This window comes from Pleurodeles waltl, chromosome 6, assembly GCF_031143425.1.
Source record: "Pleurodeles waltl isolate 20211129_DDA chromosome 6, aPleWal1.hap1.20221129, whole genome shotgun sequence".
Taxonomy (NCBI): Eukaryota; Metazoa; Chordata; class Amphibia; order Caudata; family Salamandridae; genus Pleurodeles; species Pleurodeles waltl.
Window position 1 is genome coordinate 490,173,260 of NC_090445.1, and position 27,680 is coordinate 490,200,939.

The following is a 27,680-nucleotide window of genomic DNA, read 5'->3' on the forward strand; positions in this document are numbered from 1 at the left end:
TGGTCCACGGCTGACTTTTGGACCCGTTAGGAGTTCTGCAGAAGAGCCACTGTCGCCCGGCCTGTGAAAGATCTGTCTGTTTGCCCGCAGGATGGCCTGTTGCAAAGCCCAGGAGAGATTAGGCTGTGTTGCGGAAGTACTCAGCCAGCCTGAGTCATGGGTGCAAGTGAGTTTGGGGCACTAGACACCCATAGGAAGGGTGGAGAGTAGGGCGGTGCGGAAATGGCTTGCTTAGCAGTGGGGGCAGCTTGCTCCCAGATCAGCCCTCGCCCTACCCTACAGTTTCAACACCTAGCTCTGGCTGACCACCTGATGGATCCTTAGGCCTCCTCCTCTCCAGACACACTAGGCTTCACCAATGGCTGCATCCAGCCGACACTAATGCCATTCCAAGTTGTGCTAGTATGGCCATCTCAACAGGCCAATAAGGAGAGATCGAGAGTGAGGTGAGAGTGAGTTAAGCAAACAAGCTCCAAACTGAAAGACATATAAATTATTTTCAGCCATTAGGGAGACCCATCTGCCTCTTAGAGCAAAAAAGTACTGAAGGCTACAAAATCAAGCAGGCACCATTGTATACTTGAAGCTAATGAGGACGCACAACAAAACAAATAAGGCAACGAAGGCTAAGTCCCAGGATGTAACCAAAACAAAACATAGGCTTGGAGCAAATCAAAGCGAAATTCTAAACTTCTTAGTCAAAAAACACCAAAAAGGGACTCCAGCCACACCAACTTTGGATGCCCTGACAGAAATCTTACTTCTCTTCACTGTTAGGTGAAGCCAGGGACATAACTCATCAATCAGTGAAAAAGACAGTCTCTGTCATCATAATCTCCTACAGGGCACGAAATGCATGAAAAGCCTCCTATGCTTTCTCCTTTATGCAACTATTCATTTGACTCATTAAACCTGGACTCCCAGGTAACCAACTATAAAAGGGTGGTAAGAGAGAATTTGGTACATGTGACTTACCCATTACTTCCTGGGCCTTTTAGAAACCATGGACCACCCTAGTACCTAAAACCCTGCTGAAGGTAAAAGTTAAAAGGGATAAAAATACTTTTTAATGGGTTGTTGTAGGAGGCTGGACTGGCTTGTAGTGGGTACCAAGGGGTACTTGCACCTTGCACCAGGCCCAGTTATCCCTTATTAGTGTATAGGGTGTCTAGCAGCTTAGGCTGATAGATAATGGTAGCTTAGCAGAGCAGCTTAGGCTGAACTAGGAGACGTGTGAAGCTACTACAGTACCACTTAGTGTCATATGCACAATATCATAAGAAAACACAATACACAGTTATACTAAAAATAAAGGTACTTTATTTTTATGACAATATGCCAAAGTATCTTAGAGTGTACCCTCAGTGAGAGGATAGGAAATATACACAAGATATATATACACAATAGCAAAAATATGCAGTATAGTCTTAGAAAACAGTGCAAACAATGTATAGTTACAATAGGATGCAATGGGGAAACATAGGGATAGGGGCAACACAAACCATATACTCCAAAAGTGGAATGCGAACCACGAATGGACCCCAAACCTATGTGACCTTGTAGAGGGTCGCTGGGACTATTAGAAAATAGTGAGAGTTAGAAAAATAACCCTCCCCAAGACCCTGAAAAGTGAGTGCAAAGTGCACTAAAGTTCCCCTAAGGACAAAGAAGTCGTGTTAGAGGAATAATGCAGGAAAGACACAAACCAACAATGCAACAACTGTGGATTTCCAATCTAGGGTACCTGTGGAACAAGGGGACCAAGTCCAAAAGTCACAAGCAAGTCGGAGATGGGCAAATGCCCAGGAAATGCCAGCTGCGGGTGCAAAGAAGCTTCTACTGGACAGAAGAAGCTGAGGTTTCTGCAGGAACGAAAAGGGCTAGAGACTTCCCCTTTGGTGGACGGATTCCTCTTGCCGTGGAGAGTCGTGCAGAAGTATTTTCCCGCCGAAAGAATGCCAACAAGTCTTGCTAGCTGCAAATCGTGTAGTTAGCGTTTTTGGACGCTGCTGTGGCCCTGGAGGGACCAGGAGGTCGCAAATTGGACCAGGAGAGAGAGGGGACGTCGAGCAAGACAAGGAGCCCTCTCAGCAGCAGGTAGCACCCGGAGAAGTGCCAGAAACAGGCACTATGAGGATGCGTGAAACAGTGCTCACCCGAAGTCGCACAAAGGAGTCCCACGTCGCCGGAGACCAACTTAGAAAGTCGTGCAATGCAGGTTAGAGTGCCGTGGACCCAGGCTTGGCTGTGCACAAAGGATTTCCGCCGGAAGTGCACAGGGGCCGGAGTAGCTGCAAAAGTCGCGGTTCCCAGCAATGCAGCCCAGCGAGGTGAGGCAAGGACTTACCTCCACCAAACTTGGACTGAAGAGTCACTGGACTGTGGGGGTCACTTGGACAGAGTCGCTGGATTCGAGGGACCTCGCTCGTCGTGCTGAGAGGAGACCCAAGGGACCGGTAATGCAGCTTTTTGGTGCCTGCGGTTGCAGGGGGAAGATTCCGTCGACCTACGGGAGATTTCTTTGGAGCTTCTGGTGCAGAGAGGAGGCAGACTACCCCCACAGCATGCACAAGCAGGAAAACAGTCGAGAAGGCGGCAGGATCAGCGTTACAGAGTTGCAGTAGTCGTCTTTGCTACTATGTTGCAGGTTTGCAGGCTTCCAGCGCGGTCAGCAGTCGATTCCTTGGCAGAAGGTGAAGAGAGAGATGCAGAGGAACTCGGATGAGCTCTTGCATTCGTTATCTAAAGTTTCCCCAGAGACAGAGACCCTAAATAGCCGGAAAAGAGGGTTTGGCTACCTAGGAGAGAGGATAGGCTAGCAACACCTGAAGGAGCCTATCACAAGGAGTCTCGGACGTCACCTGGTGGCACTGGCCACTCAGAGCAGTCCAGTGTGCCAGCAGCACCTCTGTTTCCAAGATGGCAGAGGTCTGGAGCACACTGGAGGAGCTCTGGACACCTCCCAGGGGAGGTGCAGGTCAGGGGAGTGGTCACTCCCCTTTCCTTTGTCCAGTTTCGCGCCAGAGCACGGCTAAGGGGTCCCCTGAACCGGTGTAGACTGGCTTATGCAGAATTGGGCACATCTGTGCCCAAGAAAGCATTTCCAGAGGCTGGGGGAGGCTACTCCTCCCCTGCCTTCACACCATTTTCCAAAGGGAGAGGGTGTAACACCCTCTCTCAGAGGAAGTCCTTTGTTCTGCCATCCTGGGACAAGCCTGGCTTGACCCCAGGAGGGCAGAAACCTGTCTGAGGGGTTGGCAGCAGCAGCAGCTGCAGTGAAACCCCAGGAAAGGCAGTTTGGCAGTACCAGGGTCTGTGCTACAGACCACTGGGATCATGGAATTGTGCCAACAATGCCAGGATGGCATAGAGAGGGCAATTCCATGATCTTAGACATGTTACATGGCCATATTCGGAGTTACCATTGTGAAGCTACATATAGGTAGTGACCTATATGTAGTGCACGCGTGTAATGGTGTCCCCGCACTCACAAAGTTCGGGGAATTGGAACTGAACAATGTGGGGGCCCCTTGGCTAGTGCCAGGGTGCCCTCACACTAAGTAACTTTGCACCTAACCTTTACCAGGTAAAGGTTAGACATATAGGTGACTTATAAGTTACTTAAGTGCAGTGTAAAATGGCTGTGAAATAACGTGGACGTTATTTCACTCAGGCTGCAGTGGCAGGCCTGTGTAAGAATTGTCAGAGCTCCCTATGGGTGGCAAAAGAAATGCTGCAGCCCATAGGGATCTCCTGGAACCCCAATACCCTGGGTACCTCAGTACCATATACTAGAGAATTATAAGGGTGTTCCAGTAAGCCAATGTAAATTGGTAAAATTGGTCACTAGCCTGTTAGTGACAATTTGGAAAGAAATGAGAGAGCATAACCACTGAGGTTCTGGTTAGCAGAGCCTCAGTGAGACAGTTAGGCACCACACAGGGAACACATACATATAGGCCACAAACTTATGAGCACTGGGGTCCTGACTAGCAGGGTCCCAGTGACACATAACAAACATACTGAAAACATAGGGTTTTCACTATGAGCACTGGGCCCTGGCTAGCAGGATCCCAGTGAGACAGTGAAAACACCCTGACATACACTCACAAACAGGCCAAAAGTGGGGGTAACAAGGCTAGAAAGAGGCTACTTTCTCACAGTTGTACAATCTAAGATAGCGGGATCCCACAATATTGGTGGAAAAGTCAGAAACAGGCAAAGAACTACAACACAACCCACCACCTGTGTGCTAAATGAACATCTGAAGCAACATAACCCACAAAGTGGCAGCTGGAGCTTAGAAGACTCAGAATCATCAGGAAGCATTCACCATTCGGGTTGGGGGAACTCAGTGTAAATTGTGCAGCACCCACGGGTATAGTGCTAGGAGGGTGCACAGCAACGTGCATCCATTTACTAGAGACTCGATGTGCAACCAGGAGCAAGATGGAGCACCCTCTTCAGAAAGAAGATCTGGACAGCGCTCCAATGAGTCCCTTCAATATCAAAGCCGACAAGGCAGCTAAGGAGAACCCCTCATCATGCCTCTTAGTCTTGGAACAAGCTAAAGTGGAGGCCTTAATCTTTTACTCTGCAAAATTAGTGATTCATGTGGATCTGCTAAACATGCTGGCACTGTAGGTTACCAGAACTGACACCACAGTTACAAATATTATTACATTCCCCACCTCATCCAATGATGACCAACAAAGCTGATTCCAAAGCGTGTTAATGTTCTCCTCTTGTAGACAAGCTAAGTTCTCTGCTGAGCATCCTGCAATCCTTAAAGTATAATCTAAAGAAAACGACCGTCAGCTTCCAAAATACTTAGTACAGCAAACCTCATTAGTCACACCACAAACCAAACATCTACTCAACACCACCCAAATATAAAACCACAAGATCGCCAGCAAACCTGAGACCAGAGAATGCTAAGAAGAAGCTACTAACACACAAAAATCAATAATAGTCAGGGCCTTGGCTCTATATAGTAAGTGCAAAATTCCTTTCTGAGAACCCCCGCATCCCAAGTTGCCATATCAGACAAAACCAACGAGTTCCATGGCCAAATCTCTCTGAACATTTCCCCAAAGGATACTGAATATTGGCGGCACCCACCCAAAATCAAGTGCTGGGTGTCTTCCCATGCGAAAGCAGCATAGACTATGCAACCGCAACTAAATTCGATCTTGACTGCCATATGGAAGACAAAACAGAGGACCTCAATCTACCAGAATTGCAAGGAGCTCACAATTGTAAATGAGCAAAACGTTAATGCAAGAGATTGTGAAAAGGAAGAAGTAAGGTTCTTTCAATGGTTACCCAAAACAAAACACCACAGCTGTCCCAACCAGCACGAAGGATGAAACTCTTACAGTTTTTTAAAGAAATAACTCAAACTCGGCAGCCCGAGGGAACTACAAAACACCAGTAGAAGAATTAAGTGTCAAAAAAATGGATATAAGGGGTGGACCAACCACCAAGAAAAAAAACACCAAGCTTAAATCCTTACAACTACTTGTGCGGACAAAAACATTGAGAGTTGCAAAGATACAAACTGCTCACGTCCCACACTCACAGTTAACTGTCAAGGCTCAGAAGAACCTAAGTCTTACTCTGGTTCGCCTGATAAATCCCAAAAACGGTCACTTCTAGAACACAGGGTGATCCGTAAAAAGGTGATGATGAAACATATTAAAATGGACCCAATGATATGTCCTATTAAGCCCAGGACCTAAAATTAAAGATTCAAAATGTTACAAGTTCCAGGATAAGCACAAGCATAGATACTTTGCAAATACTCTGTTCTTTCAGCTATTTATATGATTCACTGAAAAAAAACATAGAAACTCATCTGTTATAGGTATAGTTATTTCAAATAACTATAACTTGTGGCCTAAGGTAACTATAACTCCTGCCCTAAGGTAACTATAACGTGTGCCCTCACCATGCACAGTTTTTTGCTCAAAACTTTTACATTGATATTATCAATGATGTTATGTAAGATGTCATGAGTGCTGTAATATGTGAGGTATTTAGCAGTGTATGGTGTGGGTGCGAGTTACAGTTACCTTAGAGCACAAGTTATAGTTACTTGAAATAACTCTAACAGTTGAATTTCTATGGATTTGTATGTTGAATATGTAAGCCTAATTATAACGTCCCTGGAACCTCTGTTTTTTTAAGTGAATTTTAGATTTTTTTTTAACATAAAGTAAATGTAATTACTGTACATTAATTCAACCCTGCGCCACGCGCAGCCTTTGGCCGTGCGAGGCGGAGATTGGCTCTAGGCCCTGCGGTCAACCCCCTATCACCACCCAACCCCATCATCAAGGTTTACAAAAAACTTTTCAAGGTGAAAATGCAGAGATAAAACACTTGCATTGCCTTCACCATGCGCAAGAAATTTGGATGATTAGTGCTTTACAAAAGTGGAGCTTCAACTTACATCTGTAAATGCTTTGCATTGAAGTTTAGTTTGTGTGAAATGAGCATCATACCAGAATGAATCCTGCCCTGTGTATTTATCTAAGAAGAAGCCAGCATTTTGTGCAGAATGTCTGTTCAACTGGAGTACTTTCTACTGGCTAACTAGTAAATGCTACCTTGTTGGGTAAATATATAGTGCATCTCCTACACTACAGCTGCCTAACGGATGCTGAGGAAATATCTCCAGTGATGCTGCTTGTCTGCAACTTTGCCAATGTGATCATTCCTTAAGGGTCTCTATTGGATAACTTTACAAGGTGGAGCTGTGGAGAAAACACATTTGCTTTCATTTAAATGTACATAAGAAGCGACAGCAGGGGAAGCCTCAAGCCCCCATGGTCCCAGCCGGCTCCCCATCTCCTGCGGGAGCCGACATTGCTTTTGCAGGCAGGGAGCTACTGTAAATGCAGCTCTCTGCATGCTGGAGCAATAGTTTCATCTATTTCCCTGCCTGCATGACAGCGGCTAGGGAAAGAGATGAAAACTCTGCTTTTAGCAAGCTGGAGCATTTTTTTAAAGCTTCTTCTTGCTGAAAGTGGAGTGTTTGCTTTGCTTGGCAGGAGCTGTCCCAGCTCCCCGTTAGCAAAAGCAATAGCTACCTCCTGAGGGTGGGCACCTCGGGAGGTAGCAGGAGCCAGCCCAGGGGGGTCCCTAGGCCAAATATGGCTCCTGGAGGGCAGCCATAGGGCTCCCCCCTTTTGATGTTCACAGGCCGACCCCAGGGAGGTGGTGGTCCCCAGGGCCGTATATGGCCCGGGAGAGGAGCCAGTTGGCTTCCCTCCTTCTATTTTATAAGGTTAAAGGAGATAGTGGTCCCTGGGGCCTGGGTGGGCCCACGGGGCCCCCGAACATTACCTAATATTTCTCTGTGGAGGTGGTGGTCTCCCCGGCCCCAGAGGGTACGCATTGCCCCAACATCTCTTTTCATTGAGTGCCCCGGTGAGGAGGCAGGCTCTGGGACCTAGAGGGCCCATGCGGCCCCCACATCTTTCATTCTTTTTTGCCCCAGGGAGGTGGCGGTCCATGGGACCTGGGGGGGTCCATTTAGCCCCTCACATTTATTTTACATCTATCCCCAGGCAGGTCGTGGCCCCTATTGCCTGAGTGGGCCTGTGGGGCCCCAATCATTCTCTACTGTTGCCCTTGGGAGGTGGTGGTACCCGTGGCCCAGGGAGTCTGCACCCCCTCCCCTGCATCTCATTTTCATTTATTGCCCCTGGGAGGTGGTCTCCGGGGCCTAAGGGGTCCACGCTGCCCTCGCTTCTTTCCTTCCTTTTTTGGCCCAGGGAGGTGGTGATCCCTGGGGCCTGGGCGGGTCCCATGCAGCTCCCTCAACATTTATTTTACACGTAGCCCCAGAGAGGTGGTGGTCCCTGGGGCTTTTCAAAGCCCTAGGAGGGGGTCCCCGTGCGCCCCCCTCCAACATAATTGTTCAATGCCCCCGGGACCAGACCAACCCAGGGCCATATTAAAAGCAAGCGTGAGAGACTGCGCTTGCTTTTTTTTAAAATCACTGCAAAATTTGTAAATATTCACAGATTTTGCCATGAATTTTAAAAAAATGCTATTTTGCCGTGGTGGGGTCCCAAGGGGACCTCTGCACCAAGGCTAGGGGGATAGGGTAAAGGTACACTGGCCCCTTTTTCTCAACGTTTGTTTTTTAGACAAATGGCTGCCAACATTCCTGCTTGAAGTGATCTTGTCAGATCCCTGCAAGAGATCACGAAGATTCCCAAAGTGCTTGTGCCTCTAGATATACAAATTTTGTTTTCCTTTTTTCTCTAAAACTACTGTAGGGATTTACACCAAGTAAGAAAATGGCTGCTTTCTAGACCAATGGCTAGCTTTTTGACAAATCTGGTGCAATTCCAGCCAGTGGTTCAGGCTGTAGTTGTGTTCAAAATCCCTATGGGAATTAAAATCGGAAACACACTTTTTTTTAACCCCCCACTCCCACCCCCACCACTTCTTTTTATACACCCCCACTTGGCGGTTTACCCCAAAACTTTCCATGCACAACAAGACCCTTGGGCAGACCTTTTCTGAAAATTTTATGAAGAATCGCCAAACAGCACTGGACATATAGCCAAGTAAAAAAAAAACTTTTTCAATTGAAACTAGGTCCCAACTATGACTGCCTACTGGCGACTACCAGTATGTAATGTGTCTGTATATGCATACTTGATGAAAAAATATAACTATTAGATGTATGCCTTTTACAAGCACAAAACAGAAGTGAAATAGCATTAATTGTTTTGGTAAAATATAAATGAACTAATGGACTAATAAGTATAAAAACAATATTCATCACATCTTCGTGGAGACAAGAGCAGAGTAAAATGTATAGTAAATGTTTTCTCAGAAAGAACTAGCACGTACCCACACAGGTAAAAACATTTCAAGGTTTGTTTTTTGTAACTGTAAACCAGTAGTTGCAGCCGAATATGAAAGCATGCATTTCAAACGTCAGATTATAATAATAACCATAAGCCATATGTTTACTAATTCCATACTAAAGTCGGAACACACAGGGCCTGTTTTTTCAATTGCTTGTGAGTTATTTGTCACGGTGACGTGAATTACAGTATAAAGTAATGGAAAACGTGCTATGATTATTATTGTGGTATGACTACAGCATTATTTGTTGATGTGATGTGTAATTGAGGCACACCTTTAGTTAAGTAATGGCAAATTGAAGTAGATAGATAGATAGATAAATAGATAGATAGATAGATAGATAGATAGATAGATAGATAGATAGATAGATAGATAGATAGATAGATAGATAGATAGATAGATAGATAGATAGATCGATCGATCAGAGGCAAGTGGACATAAGTGTTATGTTAGAATTGAATAGATGTACCGCACATGTTAAAACCACCGAAAGAGCATTTTTAACGTGCACAATCCAGTCTTTTGAAAAGGTGAGGCAGAATACAAACGCCTCATTACAGATAAATTTCATAAAAAGAATCCTTCAGTACATGTATTACACCCTTAGTTTATTAAATAATCAAGTAGGAAAACCATTCGGGTTTAAAGGACCAGTAGCTCATATCATTAGGCAAAAAACCACGTACAATGACTTCCCCGTGACGTTTTGTGAAGTTGAACATAAAGGCCTGCAGACCCCAGAAGGGGCTAGCATTATCACTGTGTTATTATTTGTTTGATAAAGTAACGTCAATTAGAAGCTATTTATTCCTTGATTATTTTTCCAGGCTGCCTTTAGCTGTCTATTCACTGTCGGTAATAGGAACGCTTATCCATACTGAATCGTGAATCTATTCATTATTTAAAATCTTGCATTTCAATGGTTGTCCTGAAAAAAAACCTGAAAAGAAAACACTCAAAAATAAATTACAAAACAAAATATCACTAATTACATGTAGGACACGGAGGTGAATTTTCAAGCGCAATATACAAAGCATATGATAATTCCTTCAGAAAACAAAACCATTGCAGTCACACTTAAACAAGCAAATTACTTTTTCAATCATCGGCCAGCAGAAAGAAAATGAATTTAAAATAAATGACACAGTATAGTTAAACATCTAAAATAGAATGACATGCAAGGGCAATGAAAGCAAACTAGACATACGTACAAGCAGGACACACAGGAGTGCCGACACTCACAGGAGTGCCGACACTACACTAATTTGGCTTACAAGCATAACTGTAGTCGTTAATTAAAATACATATCAGAATGGCATGCACCAGAGCAGTTATAAATGCTCTTAATTGTGTGCATGTATCTACATTCTAAAAAGATGACAACTTCAGTTTAAAATGAAGACTCTGGAGTCCAATCAATTAACATCAGTCAAATAAACAAAGGCAGCTATAAAAAGAGATGTACAACTGAATGAGCAGCAGACAGGAACTGATAAAGCTGACCTGTTGGAAAGCACCCTGCTGTCACATCATGAATTAATCACAGAATGAAAAGGCCAACACTAAAGTAATAAAATAAAAAACAGCACTGACAACTGCTTTCTTGGTGAGTGTGGCCTTTGTAAAATGGAACAATGCTATTGAGAGAGCGTAGTTTATATAATCTGTATTAATATGAAACGCTTATATATTAATGTGTAGTGATGCCGTCTAGAGACTATAATAATAGTGATTTTGCTTAAACGTGCACCTGAAATTGTGACCACGGTGCGTGGCCACCAATGTATATGCAAACTAACAATGATGAATAAAATGTTTATGTTATGTTCAATTAAGCTTATATTAACTTTCGCATTACTGAATCTGTATTGAAAATCCTCATAAACCTTAAGTTAGCGTGAGCTGCAGATTAGCTGCTCGGCTCTCATATTAAATGCATTTCTCTGTTTTCCAGTGTGCTGACTCACAAGGGGCCATGACCCCGCAATGTTCTTTTTCTTCTAGCTTGGAAGATGAATGTAACCATGTTAAATCTGTTCCCAGGCGCATCTTCGGTGCCCTGGAATAATTGTTATAAATGAATTGAAACAAGTGTAGATGAATGTAATGTACAAGGTCATTCAAACCGTGACAATGAAGAACTGCTTACCAAAAGATGTACAAAGAATTGCCAAGAAATGAAGTAATACCGGATGTGCTACCTCTGAAGACGTCAATTATGAAGACCAATCAAAAGCTGCAGATAATATGGGGTGAAGATTTGGGATTACCTAATGTGTTATACGATAGGTTAAAGATAGTGGGGTATAGCAAGTGTCCAATAGAATTTTGGGGGAATGTACTACGAAAAAGGGATAAAAACCCGTATCACAGAGGGGTCATCAGAAATTAGGTAGGGAATGCTATTGATTTTATCCAGAAACTCTGTCACTCTGTTTGGTGACTTTGAGACTTATTAAAACCACCCTCACCCATAGACTGCCCATTTACACTTTTCCTCCTTACGAGGGAAGTGCCCTATGCCTTTTAGTTGAGTCCTGACTGATGGCGTTTTGACTGATGTCCTGAAGACGAAGATTGATCCTGCGCCCTGACCAAATCTCTGGAGGGTAATTAGGACAATGCATTTGTGATTTGTCTGTTTGCTTTTCCTTTCTAGGTACCAACTGCTCGTTTTGACCGAGACCATAGTTAGATGTTTTCCAAATTGGTGTTCTAAATCTTTGCATGAAGCCCAACATGCGGATGCTAATTGGTGGTTAGGACAGGGGTTTACCAAATCTGACGCAAATAGACAAACGACTGACATTATGCTATGTTGAACTGATGCATCTTTGGCACTCTGCTGTCTTGATCTATGTTTACGCCGTGCTATGTTCTGATGTTCGACCTTTGACCCTGTCACCAGGCAGGTCGCTCCCCCCATCTGCCACGCAGCCCCCTGTGGGTTGAACCTCCGTTGCCGCTTTTGCCGCCTGACTACTCGCTCCCTTTTTTATTCTGTACCCCTGCGTTTGGCTTCTGTGCCACTTCGTTTTTTTCATTCTGTGCCCCTGTGTTTTGCTTTCTGTACCCCTGTGCTCTGTTGTCCCTCTCCCGCCGTCTTTTCCTGTTGTTTTTTCTCCGGGTTTTCTCCGGATTTTTCCCTCGCCGCTGAGCCCCTGCTGCCCCACCCCCTTCATTCCCATTGGCCGCACCGCTCCCACCTCCCAGCTGCTCCTCCCTCCCTCTGCCCTCATATGGAGGCCGCAAAGCGGTGGTAGAGAGCGACCTTTGACCCTGTCACCAGGCAGGTCGCTCCCCCCATCTGCCACGCAGCCCCCGGTGGGTTGAACCTCCGTTGCCGCTTTTGCCACCTGACTACTCGCTCCCTTTTTTATTCTGTACCCCTGCGCTTGGCTTCTGTGCCACTTTGTTTTTTCATTCTGTGCCCCTGTGTTTTGCTTCCTGTACCCCTGTGCTCTGTTGTCCCTCTCCCGCTGTCTTTTCCTGACGTTTTTTCCCCGGGTTTTCCCCAGGTTTTTCCCTCGCCGCTGAGCCCCTGCTGCCCCACCTCCTTCACTCCCATTGGCCGCCCCGCTCCCAGCTGCTCCTCCCTCCCTCTGCCCTCATATCGAGGCCGCGAAACGGCCGCGCCGCTGGCGTGCCGAAAGCGCGCCTAAAGCAAGCCCGTCTGCGCCCGTCCGCGCCTGGACCGCACCCAGCACCAGAACCCCTGAAACCCAGACAAGACGGAGGTCCTCATTCTCGGACCCACCCCATCAGCCTGGGACGACTCTTGGTGGCCCACATCACTAGGCACAGCCCCGGAACCCACGGGCCACGCACGCAACCTGGGGGTCATCCTCGACTCCACTCTCTCCATGACCAGGCAAGTCAATGCTGTCTCCGCGTCCTGCTTCAACACCCTCCGTATGCTCCGTAGGATCTTCAAATGGATCCCCCTAAACACGAGAAAAACCGTTACCCAAGGCCCTCATCACCAACAGACTCGACTACGGGAACGCCCTCTACTCAGGAACTACAAACAAGCTCCTGAGACGACTCCAACGCATCCAGAACACCTCAGCCCGACTCATCCTCGATGTTCCCGCCGCAGCCACATCACACGCCACCTGAGAGGCCTGCACTGGCTCCCCGTCAACAAACGGATCACCTTCAAGCTCCTGATCCACTCACACAAAGCACTGCACAACACCAGACCCACCTACCTCAACAACTTACTCAGCTTCCACACCCCCACCCGAAGCCTCCGCTCAGCCAACTTCGCTCTCGCCACATTCCCCTGTATCCGAAAAACCACTGCAGGCGGCAGATCCTTCTCCTACCTCGCCGCCAAGACCTGGAACATTCTCCCCACCATCCTACGACAGACCCAGGGCCTGCTGGCCTTCAGAAGACTCCTCAAGACCTGGCTCTTCGACCAGTAGCACCCCCCCTCCCCAGCGCCTTGAGACCCTCGCGGGTATGTAGCGCGCTTTACAAATGCAGTGATTGATTGATTGATTGATGTTCGTGATTATCGCATTAATGAAATATTATCACAGCTGCCATATCGTGACTATACTCTTATGTTTCTTGGTTTTGAGATTAACTCATTTACTCATAGAATGTAATCAATGGGGAATAAAATTCATAACATTCTATTAAACTGGTGTCGTTATTCATGGCTGGAAGGTCATAGTTGCATCGTCAATTTGATTAATGACTTTGACTAAAGTGAAATGTATTGCTGTGGTGAATATTGATGACATTATTGATATATTGATTGACATATTGATTAGATATCTCGTCCTACGATGTCTCTCAACTGGGTCAAAAGATTCATTGGCCTAAAACGAGTCCTAATGTGTAATAAAAGGATGCGTTAGCACTATCACTCACAGTGAAATTAGCCAGTGCCTGAATTGAGTTGGTCATTGCCCCGTGTAGTATGCTGTAGTGTGCAGAAGAAAATGTTAATGACACACCAACAGATAAATGGATGAAAATGGGTTTGGAAGGGCCTATAAGTAAGTATATTAAATAATGTAGTAAAATCAAAACGTCTTGACAAATGCCACGTATAAATATCAGGTCTTGACTAATGCCTGGCCTAAAAAGGGATCCTCTGGCATTCTTGAATCTTTAATGTATTTTAGGAAAGAATACATTGCTTAAGACTATCTTTCTACATAGGCATGCAAAAGTGTAAAAAAAAGATATTTTGTAGAAAACGCTCACGAAATCAGAAAAAGGGAGTTTTAAGAAATTAGGCCACATAGAGAAATAATCAGCTGGAAACTTGAGGGAGAAGGCACCTATTCAGTGGTGGCCAGTACTTTTAGCAGGAAGGGGGGCGGGCGGATCACACATGCACACATACACACTTATTCACACTCATGCATTTACCCACTCGCATACAAACACCCGTTCACAACACTCACAAGTTCATACCTTTTTTACATATACGCATGCATGCACCAAAAATTCGAAAACATAAAACTTACCTGCATTGTAGATCGAGCGGGAAGCCTCAGAGGTCCCAGAAGCTTTGGGACTGCTGTCTCTTCTCAAAGACCGACCTTAGGTCAGCCTTTGAGAAGAGGCAGCAGTCCCTCACTCATTACCGAGTGGGATAGGGACAGTGAGACTGCTGACCCCACCCTACTCTATGATGAGGTGTCACTATTTGGCACTTGGCCCTGGACACTTCAGGGCTTAAAAAATAAGCGCCCAAGTGCGAGGCAGTCAGCTATGCTCCTCCTCATCAGAGGTGAGAGGTGCTCAAGGCACTTATGCCAGGCTGAGGTGGTCACACCCGCAAGGCTGTAAAATCCTCAGCCTGGCAAAGATCACCATTGGCAGCCAGGCGCCTGCGCATTTAACACATGCTTAGCTCCTTGACTGGAAGAAAAAGAGTGTCTGTCAGGCTCACTGTTGGTCAGCCTGACAGACACACTTCTCAGGGGAAAAAGGGGGTGGGGCATACAGATGGACCACAACTGAACCTATTGCAAAGTTACCAGTAGATCAAATTCTATGAAGCGCAGAAGTAACTTCAGATTCCGTCTAAAAAGATGCAGGTAGCTAACTATGACTTCATCTTTCTTACAAACTTTTAGCACTTTGTCAGAACAGGAATACATTGTACTATTCAACATAAATTCACACAACTTGATCTCTATCTACGTGATTTTCTTGCATTGCCCACTGTTAACTGATGAACTGTCCTTATACTGCCCCTAATGCCAGCTTCTCATTCTGCACTCCCAGTTCCGACATCTTATTTTGCCCAGCAGTGGCAGATGTTTGTATTGCCTTCAGTGCTCAACACTTCACACTTCCCACCAGAAGTAGCTCCTCACACTTCAACCAATTTCAGCTTCTCTGTGTATCAGTGCCAGTTCCTGACAATGCTCATCAGTGCCAGAGTTGCACACTTTCCAAAAGGGCTCCTTCTTGGCAGTGCTTAATAGTCCACACTAACAAGGCAAAGACTGGACATGTCCTTTGGTTTCTGTATATTCATTCCAGTGTATTGAGTTTTCTACTCAAGCTCTTTGATTACTCCCAGATTTCCTGTGTAGTGCAAGATATAATTTGTACCAGTAGGTCATTTGGTGCCTGTGAAATGAGCCAGTTTGAAGGTGCAGGGGCCTGAAATGAATCACAGAGGCTTGAACTCCACACACTGCCCCAAACCCAAATCCTCACACAGCCCACCAGTGACTGCTCCTCCCACAACCTACCATGTCCAGCTTCTCACACACCCAGCAGCATTTGCTCTCATTGCTGTGCCATTCCTACTTCTTCACACTGCCTACCAGTGCTAGCTCCACACTGCAATCTAAGATCACCTCCTCACACAGTTCACCAGAGCTCACTTCACAACCAATTTAGTACCCATTCCTCACATTAACCACTAGTTATCCACTTGTCACACTGCCAAATAGTGGCAAATCTTACTGTGCCCACAAGTTCCAATTCTTCATGTAATTCATTTCTGCACTCTCACAGTAAAAAATAGACCCTATTTCTCACACTGATCAGTCAGAGAAGTTACTCATGCTTCCCACCAATACCTGCAGTGCACCCCATTGCCGACTTCTCATTTGACCTCACTGCATCAGCTCCTCTAAAGTGCCAGAACCCCATTGCTCTATAGTCCTAGATCCTCACACTGCCCATCTGTTCCAGCTCCTCACACCGCTACTAGTACCTCTTCCTCATTGCCCTCCAGTGTGGATTCCTCAAGCTCTTCACCAGTGCTATATCATCTCACCACCAGTGTGAACTTCTCCTACTGCATGCCTGTGTTAGCCTTTTACACAATGCACCGTCTTATTACAATGCCCATTAGTACCTACTCTCTTTTGCACACTCCTCACTACAGCCAGCTATTCAGATGTAGCCACAAGTCACAGCTCTTCCCACTCCCCGAATGCTTGGTCCTAATTCTTCTCACTGGTCCCTGCTTCTCACATTGTCCTCTAGTGGCAGCAACACTGTCAATTAATGGAACCATCTCATTCTGCCTACCTGTACTGGAGCCTTACACTGCCAAAAAATGTTAACTCCTGACACCGTCCACCAGTATGAGCTTCACAACATCCTGCAATGCAGTAGTAAACTCCTGTAGAAAATAAACAGGCACTCAAACTCGATTTGTTTTAAATATTATGAGTGAAATGTTTAAAGTCATTTATTTTAACTTCCAAAAAGTGTAAAACTTCTTTTAGCTGTCGCCATCTCAAGAGTCCTTGGTAATCCAACCTCTGCTGATGCTGCCCATCAAACTGCCAAGGCGGGGGTGGCCTTTCCATAGAGTGCATTAGGCCTGCTGTTCTCCATATCATATTTGTTTTAAAACAGGGGGCTCATCTGGAGCAGGTATATAACAGAGATGTCATTCAGAAGTCACTGTGTGTACGGCTTCCGCCACATCTACTCCTAGACGGTCTGAAAGAGTTTTTTTATACTCATTAGTGAAAGGCCCGCCTACGCAGTGTAGCCATCGCTACACCTAGCTTGAAATCTATGTGCTCATGAAAGTTCCACTACATTCAATGTCCTCTAGATAATTCAAATTATATTCACCCCTCTGTTTTTGTTTTTCGCTGACAGGACAGTTATCCCTAGATGAGTTCATCGATGGGGCGCGGAAGGACAAGTGGGTGATGAAGATGTTACAAATGGACGTTAACCCAGGAGGTTGGATCAACGAGCAGAGGCGAAAGAGTGCTCTGTTTTAATCCCAGTGAGGGAAGACTTTGGACTGCAAAATACTTTGGGGGGGTGGGTCACTGCTTCCCAGCTAAGGATATTCAAGGATCATTCATACCTTTGCATCTTTTGTGAGAGGGCACATTCACGGTGCGCCAGGTTGAATAATGCTGCGAGAGTTCAACAAATACATGTTCACCCCTTCCCTGCTGTCCCATGTAGTGCTTTTCTGCTGCTGGCCCTTGCTACCACTGGGCAAAGAAGGCCTCATCTGACATGCAAAAGGGGCGGGGCTAGAGCAGTTAGATACTACATGAGACAGAAGAAAAGAGGTTCATGAAATGTTACTGAATGACAATGCCGACAAGATGTCAAAGATGTCAAAATGCTGTTTCATGTAAATATGTACAGTAAATATATTCAACAATTGAAATGAAAACAGAGAGTCAAGCAGCTTGGGTAAGCACTGTGTGTCTATGTAGAAAGAGCCATTACCTTGATAGCTTCAACTGTGCTTAACACTACAAGCTCTTCGGCCAGGCTGCTCTGATGTATCTTTATAAGATGGTGCAAGATGACTGAGAAATGTGATTGGTTGGTAGGTTTATGCCACCAGCCAATGCTAGTCATTGATAGGTGCAATGCAACATGCTCCAGTGTTCTTACATTCTGACAACTTTAAATCCTTGATGCTTAAACTCCAAGACTTTGATTACATGGGATTTCCGGCAATTGGCGGTGCCTGAACGTTTTGGTTGTCAACGCATTTCTCAACATGTTTTAGAGCTCGTCAATATGGGCTTCTAGAACATGTTCTTTTTACATGTGAAAACATGTGATTTGCGGTTGATGTTGTGTACAGTAAACGGGGTAAGTGGTCCCAAGAGTAACCTGTGTGACTTATTGTTCTAGGAATAACATCAGTATTTTAAGAGGCAGCTGCTACAAATGTTGCCTCACGAACAACCTTGGATCAATCGTTCCACACATCTTACATCCTAGGATCACTCTTCCCACACACCGTACATTCTGCCCGTCATCAGGTTCTCCAGTAAATCCTCCAGATCTCTATAATTTATTTAGGGGGCGAATACTTCTGCTAAGCATCTTCACCCGTTATCAACTGCAGAAGTCACCAATCACCTCGCAGAACACATTGCAACCTAGTAGGTCACATATTGAATATCTTTAACACGAGCAACGGAGGATGATGTCGCCTTTGGCATAATTTCTTCATTTCCCTTCTTTACGTTCAGCATAGTTTTGAGCTCTCTGGCAGCTGCCTAAGGCAGTAACAGGATTAAAGTATTACTTAAAGTAAAGTACAACTCGGTGAACCGCATTTCTTCTGTTCAATTATTTTAGTCTTTCTTGGAAGTCATGTATACATCGCGATTACACATACCCCTCCACCCCGAAAAAAAAATCCAAAACGCTGAATTTGGGGAGAGGCAATATGTTTGTAAACACAGATGTCAGTGTAATGTTCACTGGTCTAAATGCATATGCAAGAAAAGTTGACATCAACAGAAGTTGAGGTGGCATGTTCCACTTTTGGGGAACCTGGTGTTTCCTTGTAAAATATTCCTGTTAACATGTGTTTAAACCGCTTATTACATAAGGTCATGTCTAGAATAAGCTGACAAACGTTGTATCAATAATGCATTAGAGTTAGATTTTAATGCATAATTTCTCAGAGGATTAATATTTTGTAACAAATATCTCATGTGAACGTGATAACCAGGATCGAGTTGAATCTTACCAATAACTTCTCAGGCATCAGGTAAGGCTCACTGCTGGAATTAAAGTACAAAGTAGGTGTACCAAACAATATGTAAGTGCAACAGTGCAGAGCTCATAGAGGTGAAATAATAGCTTAGATACAAGAGAAATACGAAGAAACGCAAACATGCCTGGCTGCAGCAACTACAGTCTAGAGATATAAATGGCAAACAGTCAATTCATAGTTTTGTCAGCTCCCAGATTACAAACTACAGGCATATAATTGTTTTAGCATTTACGTTTCGACCCATGAATGATTGCTTTTATAAACCAGGTCTTCACCAGGACCAGGAGGATAGGATAGACCCTGAATGATGAAAACATTGGATCAGTTGTGTGCACAGTATTTCAAGAAGTGTGTATTGTGATGTATACACAATGAAAGTCTGACCTCCAAAGGAAGATTAAATGAAGGTCAACAAAGTGCAATGCTATGCCTCTGATATACTCTGTGTAGGGCTTTATGACTGTCCCACCAGTCTCCATCTGATATAATCTGTGTCACCATATTATATGAGATACCATTTCACTACCTGATCCCTCGTCATCAATGGGACAGGCATATAAAGTATGAAAGGAACCGTGGACCCTTGCAGGAAATTGGAAAGCAAAGTTACAGGCCATACCAGCCCACTTAACTAACTATTCAGTATTAACCATATAGGTCTGCCAAAACCAAAGAGATCTGCCACAAATTGCTGATCATCAAAGGGCTCCAACATAGCCCACTCTGCAGGTCTTAGACAGTTACATACCCTGACCACTGACATTCTAAAATGACAAACAGGATGACACTGCATCTTGACAAATCTCTTGACATCTCATAATGGAAAGCATAAAATAGGATGCAGTCTGTCCTGGCAGATCTCTGATTCCCTCTCACTATTTTTCTACACTTGTTAACTTCCCCAGATCCACCACAACATCCTGTAACAGCCAGAAATCTGATTGAAAGCATAAAAAAATACATATTCAATAAAGCTATCTGCAGAGCTAATCAGAGGTGTCATCATGTCATCATAGCATAAATTATTACAATTATTCTCATACTTCATCATCTATTGCATTGCTAAGCTCTGCGTCCCATGATACGATAATTGCACATCAGTGTTCACCATGCACACCATAGAAACAAATCTCATTGAGGGTCAAAGTGAAAACAACACACCACCAGCCAGATGACCAAAAAGTGTAGCCTTCCACCCATGCAGATTAGTATTAAATAACCACACAATAGTGCTAGAAACCCCTATTCATATTTTGTAATACAATACAATACATTGCAACCCAGTTGGTTTGTAAAAACACCTTTAAATTGGGTGTGAGGTTTGCTCACACAACTAGGCCTTGGTGCTGTAGTCCCTCCTGAAAATTACAGCTATATCGCTGGCAGTACAAAGCAGGAAAACACAAGCGACACAAAGTGACCTCTGGATGTTTTGGAGGGAAGGACAAGAGAGACAGGGATAAGACTCATGCTGTCTCACTCAGTACATGTTAGTATTAGTCCTGCAGCACAGTCCAACTTTCAGCCAGGCTCATGCACCAGGTGGATGTAAGTTAAGTCTCATATCTTGAGATCATAAATTGTTTGGTAAATATGAACCTTGTTCAAAGACTCTTAATTGCCATTTTAGGTCGAGCGCCCAAGCGCTCTGACCTGCTGTATCTGTGGGCTTTTAACCACGCCCACCGACGCCCATCACTATCACTTGTTCGTGGGCTTGCCTTTCAAAAATCCTTTGTTATCATTGGTAAATGGTTTAGGTTTGTCCCTCCTTGGGGCGGTTTGGTTACCGCCTTGGACACTGACTCTGTTACATCGATAATTGCACTTTTGCTGATAGTTTGACTGCTAGCAAACTTGTTTTTCCGTTTGTCTCTATTTCATGTCAGGCTTATGACAGCTGTGGCACTTTGATTCGGCTCGCTTATGTCAACTGTTTTATTTCTCATTTTCAATTTATGTGGCAAGAAAAGTCCAGTTAGGAATTTACAACGTTAACAGCTCTAAATCGCCCAAACGCAAGACCCATTGCATTGCAAATGCTTGTTTGGACTCTGATCTGTGAGTGCATCAGAGGAATTGCTAAATACGCTGTGGCGGCAGATCGCAATCTGGCAGAAGGTGTGTATTGCCAGGTTTTTCTTGAGTCTATCCATTCTGTGAAATGTCGGGACATGCTTCCTTTGCTTGTTCTACACGAGGTTGCTGCCTTTACAAACAATAGACGGTTTGTAGTCTGAACACAATGCGTGCAGATCACAGGATGCCCAGGGTTTAATTCGTGAACTCTTGCACTTTTGTGTGTACATAAAACCAGGAAATGAAATATGATATTGAGGGCATCAGTTTGTTTTTTTCACTTAGCTACAAGGACCCGGAAGTAAAGAATGTAACATCGGCATTAATGCACTGTCTTGTGATGTGGGGCAAGAGTGTGGAAATGGAGTTAGAGTGAACATTCAAATGTACAATTATTTAGGAAGTGAAGAGGGATGTGAAAAAGGTAGAAAGTAAAATATATTTTAATAAGTGTTACTGCACGTCAACTTAAGCAATACACATTTTGTAAACTGATATGTTCTCTCAATACTATTTCACTCAACAGAAGACATACATTTTTCTGTACATTTCTTGTCTTATGCCAATATTAGAGACAACATGGAACCCAGCAAAATCAATTAGGTTAGCCAATGTGAAATTAACAGCACTTTGTTACCATGTTCCGAAAACATTCGAACATGCCTGTATGTGACTTTTCGGAATGAAAGAAATATCTATCTAACAACTGTTTTTTTAAGTCGGCGTACATTTAAATGTACATATTTATACATAAACATATAACCTTATTAACTCCCTATGCTTATTTTACAAATATGGGATTTGGAAAAGGATGTGTGACTCGCTCCACCACATTACTGATAGTGTAAAACTGCACCAAAAGTGGTGTTTTTTGCTGCAAAACGTTAAAAGTGTTAAACAGTTAAGCGTGCAGCAATTGGATAATCACACATATTTGCTACTTTACTTTGGGTACAAATCAAAACAAGTCAGTATATATTTTATAAACATAACAATCAGGCATTAAATTGACTCTCATGAAAAGTAAATCAAATCAGCCTAAGGGAAATGTTTTACCTCTATTGACTGTCTCCATTCAAGTCCCACACATATGACAATAATGTACTTGTAAGCAAGAGGGATGTACATGGGTTGCCAGCTAGAATGCTAGGCCTTTCTGTGTTGGCAGCAGGCCAGGCAGAATCGTGGCTGTCATCCGAAAGCCAAACAGCAAAGATCTTACATAGTGCTGTTAAAGTCTTAGAATCTATCAATTAGGGCAAATGTAGTGGACATGACAAACATACTCCAAAGACTGTAAGCCATCTTGCAAACTGATTGGACAAGGTGGTGGTTAGCTCTGTTTTGGAGGAACATTTGTGTAATGTAGCCACCGGCTCTTCTGAGTGTTTCAGAATTATAGAGATCCTATTTTGTGCATTGCTGGCATGTCGATGCAGACATTGGGGAGATGCTTGAAACATTCAGCAGTAGTAAGTGGTCATATGTTCAGGAATAATGCAAGGATTATTGACATTATAGCCAAACAATGCATGTGGAACCTAATCTTTGGCAGCAAAATGGGCTTTTAGTTGCAATATAGCACTACTTGCTGCACTTCCTGCTGATGGAGTTGTAAGACAAAATCATTTCTGATTTGAACTTAACTTCTGTATATTTGGCTATGGAAAACATATTGGGATATCTCTTGTTCAAACTTTTTTCCTATTTTCTCCCCTGCTCTTTTTTAATTTTTCTTCCTGTCTTCCTTTCCTTCTCTCACTCTACGTATCCTTTTTTCTAAACCTTCTTCATAAACGTGTTGAGCATTTAAATGTTTTTTTGTACCTTCACTTTTATAGATCTTTGAATGGACAATTCCCTAGTATTGAGGTAACATCTTCTCCATCTCACCCCTTCCATTGTTTTTCACATTTGTTTGCCTTGATGAGCAAGAGTCAGTAAGCTTAATTTAACCAACGTTGCTTTTTTCGGGGTGAGCGCAAAGCGCTCCGTCCCTCTTCTATTCTCTTTAGGGGGATTTTAACCATCCCCATGTTACGTCAGTCACTTTCATTGGTTCGTGGGCTTGCCTTTTAAAATCCGCTTGTTTTAATTCGTGGAAGGCATGCACACGTCATGCCTTTTCCGGTGTTTAGCCCACCTACACAGCACTGGTAAACTACTGGAAACATACGAGACTCCATGTTTTCCGTAAGGTTTCTGGACTACTTTTTCTCTTTATTTCGCAGACACAGCGCTCATTTGTTTTTTTGATTTAATATGGCAAGAAAAGTCCGGTTACGAGTTTACAACGCTAATAGCTCTAAGCTGACGTAATGCGAGACCCGTTGCATTACAAATGCTTGTTTACCTATGATGTTTCTAACGCTCCCCACATGTTCTTCACTGATGGCAGAGTTTTCACAGAAATCCCATACTTTATGTGTGCACTGCTTGAAGGACTCCCTGCTTTTTGGGAAATAGGAAATGCAGTGAGTACTCTTGTCATAATACGTTAACCTGGCCTCACAGACCCCTCCCGGCCTTCTACAGCTCCTTTCAACTTCTCTCTCTCTCATCTTCCCGTTGTGCAATTATTGTTCCCATGTCAGTACACTAATACTTGGTACTGTGCTGCTCGGCTATGTAGCTAGGTACAAAAGTCATGAAAATACATATCATTGTTCTATTGAGATCATTTCATACCAAACTTCAATTAAAGAGAGTATGAAGGTGAAATGATATAAATCCCAGCGCAGCCTATTAGTCTTTTATGCTTCTATTTTTGATGATTGAATTGAGTAATATTAATTTTATATTAAAAGATTTGACTTGAGAGAGCTCCATTCAACACTATTGAATGGCTCAGGGATAAAAAGAATTGTTATAGGCCTCCCACTCAGACATTCCAATGATGTCTTTGTGTTTCTCTGTTTTTTAGTTTAAATCCTTTTACTCTGAATGGGTTGGGTGTTCTAATAGCCTTATATTGCTTCTGCCTACGCTGATGTCAAGCTTAAAATGCCCTCTTTCTAGTTATAGGCCCTTTAACAAACATTATAATCCTCAGCAAAGGGCTATAGGGGCACATATTAATGCCCTTAAAACACAGTGAGCTTGAATCTAGTGCCATATACAAAACACGTATAATGTTGACATAAGCTTCTGTGACAGTTCATTAAACATGGAATACAATTTGAGTTTAGGATGCAGAAGCTCAGTTTTAATCTTTCCTGAGAGTTGGCCTTCCACTGCAAGTAATTAGATATGATTAAGAGAGATTGTTGCCTTGTGAAAAAACCTGAAAACACAAAGTCCTTCCTAGTCTGGGGATTACCGGCAATGAAGCAAAGTCATGGAGGTGAAAGTAAAGTCCGCTATTTAAGCCTCTAAGCTTCAGCGTCCAAGTAGATGAATGTCATCCCTTCGAAGGATTCCAGCAGGTTACTGGGGTCAGAAGGGGTGGATTGAGAGCTTAGTTAAACAGAACATATCGGAGCTCCACATATGAAATCTAGAATCATTGGATTATGGCTCAGATGCTCCTTGGCCTGTATATAGGGTGTTTTCACCAGACAAATAAGGATCACATTTTTAATACTGAAAGTGGAGCTTAGTGGTAATTCCTGGATCATCCCTATTTAAAGACTGATTCCATTAGAATTCCTAATGCACCCTTCTACTGTACAAAAACCTATCTTTGATCATAGATCAGTTGCTAAATTTAAGCCCCTATTTTGCTTCTCAACAACTTCTGGAACTCTTTTTCTTTCACATGGGATGTTCTTTATTCACGAGACTACGTAAGCAACGACTGCTCAATTAATAATGTTGCGGGCACACAGTTTTTGCATTTTGTTGTCATTTTGTGAATGATTACACATCTACAAAATAATTTAAAAGTTCTGAAACAATAACGTGCAATCGAAGTAGTCACTGAATATCAGAAATTCCCTCTAGATTATGAGTGATTTTTAGAATCTCATTGACAGTATCTTTGTAGCTGGCTTTGGCAAACTTTGACCAAAAGAGTAATTTTAAATAAACTTGAAATCTGCTTACAAGACAATGGTGTTGCTCCATAAAATGACACCTAGGGACCCCAGTACACAGTACATGGACCATAATTATTTTGCCTACTATTTCAGTTGCAAAAGAAGGGAATTCTTCCAGTGCAAATCACAGATTGGTAATTCTGGTAGGTCACTACAAACATAATGTCTGCTATTCTGCAACTATGCAGTGAGTGCTTAATTTGCTGCGCTCCAGCATTCATTTTTCCAGACTGAGTCTTATTTTTCTTCAAACGACTTCGACCTGGAGGACGATAGAGAAATGTAGAAAGTGGATGAAGGAGAAATGTAAACATGGGAAAACAAACAAGTAAAGAATGCAAGATTGGAAAGAATCCTCAAGAATTAGATAATGATAAATCACACCAACTATAGGGTGATGCAAGAAAATGGCATTAAATGGAAACAACACTAGAGAGCTTTGGTTGTTGTACCTCTAGCATTAACCAATGCTAGAGGAGGGATCCTAAGAAAAACTTTGGATCGCAGCACTTTTTCAACTTTAGAAGGGACATTTTTACAATTTTCCAGGTAGCATATGTGTACACAGCCATCAATTTTATTTTGTAGCATGGTAAAACTGCCATCCACCAGGCATTAATCATTGTACTGCAGGAAATGTCGCGGTCCAGTTTTTACAGTGCAATTTGGAATGAAACCTAAAATAAATTAAAGGGCTAGGACAGGTAGTGATGTAATGTGTCATGGCAACAAACGGTGAGTGGTGTCTGTAAAATAAGGGCGACGCTGAGAGAGAGAGATAGAGAGAGATAGAGAAAGAGAGAGAGAGAGCGAGAGAGAGAGTGTTCTCCTTATGCATGCAGCGTTCTTGTAAGTGCATCTTGTGAAGGGTCCATTCTCTGTTTTCATTCTTCACGTGGTAGCAGTTGCGATGTCTATCTTCCAAGTGAATCTTGCACGTCCTGCCTCGTCTCCAGACACAAAATAAAACAAGCATTGGCATAGCCAATAGGTCTCGCCTATAGGACCTTATGAGAATTTATCCATGCAGCACACAAGGCAAACATGAATGAAAATAGAAATGATGCTGAACAAAAATGAAAATATAGTGAACTCACCAGTTGCTTCTGAAAAGTGCATGGGGTATTTTTAGTAGGGGTGAGAAGGGGACTCTGGAACGAGAGAAAAAGAGGAAGAGGGGTTGTGGCCGCGGTTTGGGAGAGCGCGACAGGAGGCTGTGATAACAGGGTCATTGTTTGGAGGTGAGCTGTTTGTCCTAGCGTTGAGGGTTGGAGGCCGGGCCCACGCGGCGATTGGCTTCATATGCTGCAGTCAGATAAACAAAGGGGGCTGTTTGGCGCCAGTCTCTCTGCTATGAGCTGCTGAGTGAGCCTCCTATGTGTGGCTGACACACACTCTGATTTGCATATAAAAAGAGAGACTAAGTCGAACCAACATGAAACTCAAGTGCACTCACCAGTTGTTTTTAAACAAACACAATGTGGAGTGGAACAAAAACAAAAGTATTGCTTCAGCCAAAAATGGGAGCCCGACATTAACATTATGAGGCGTTTTGGGGAAGGACAATGATACATGTTACTTAGGCGCTAACAAGTACTGTGACGCGTTAATTTTATTATTAAGCACAGAGTCGCCCTTTAAAAGAGTCAGGGGAAGCAGAGTGATAAACAATCTTTCACAAAGCTGTCTCTTTGACATAACTGTGTTGAGGATGTGGTATAACAGGGCTGCAAACACTGGACCTGAGGACACGAGCTTGAGTCTCTGTGTCAGCTCTTCCCATGCCTGAAAAAACAAGCATGTTATAAAACTAATTAAATAAAATAACCCAGTACAAAAATGCTATTGGTGGGAGGAATCATACTTAAGTTTGTGCAAATCAATCGTTGACAGTCAAGCTCCTCCAAGGAAGAGATGCCCAAAGCTCCTTCGCAGTGCACAAATTAGTCATGTATTGCAACCCTCGAACGAGGGGAGGTCTGCACACAACTCTTAGGAGTACACCGGTGGAAACAATGCATCAATTATTCATATAAATTCCAGAGGGGCAGGCACATGTTCATGCTGTTTCACTCACACTTCCGTAGTACACCTCGCACTCATAAAATAGCCCGTGAATACGAAAGTAAACAGACACAGTCATAAAACTCTGTTTGGACGAGATGGGATTCAGAGCACCGACTTCAGACGGACGACAGAATCTAAATTTTAACAAGCATTTGAACTGCAATAGCTCTCGTGTTCGCTCGAGTTTCAGCTATTAGCGTTTTCTTGCCACAAACTGCGACAATTCCATGCACGCAGCTGCGGGGAGCACAGTACAGTGGGGGGCGCCCACACCTATCATAAAATGCATTCGGGCCCATTGGGGGAATAGCTTCCGGTACGATGCTCTTGCCGTGGAGCTGGAATCCCAGACAGTCTTGAAACATGAAGCGCGGCGTCCTTGAAATGGACTCGTGCAGATAAAACAAATGAAAGTTTGGTTACCCATGCAAAAACAGGCTACTGGTTGGAAAATTTAAATGCCGGCTGAAACATGAAACTTGAAGCACAGCATCTGTGAAATGGTGCTATGCTAATACACGAGCCAAGGCAAACCAAGATAAAATATAGCGGGCATGAAGGAACATAAAAAAACAAGCATTTGAACTGCAATAGCTCTCGTGTTCGCTCGA

At 43.7% G+C, this 27,680-nt stretch overlaps 1 protein-coding gene across 1 annotated transcript in view; it reads left to right on the top strand.

The window, feature by feature from the left end:
* The window catches only part of LOC138299921 (guanylyl cyclase-activating protein 2), a 195,863-nt gene extending 173,793 nt beyond the window's left edge, over nt 1–22,070 (top strand). The window contains exon 4 of the mRNA XM_069238639.1: nt 16,999–22,070. Within this exon, the coding sequence (XP_069094740.1) occupies nt 16,999–17,126 (128 nt within the window). The 3' untranslated portion in view covers nt 17,127–22,070. The remainder of the gene's footprint in view (nt 1–16,998) is intronic.
* The last annotated feature ends 5,610 nt before the right edge of the window (nt 22,071–27,680 follow it).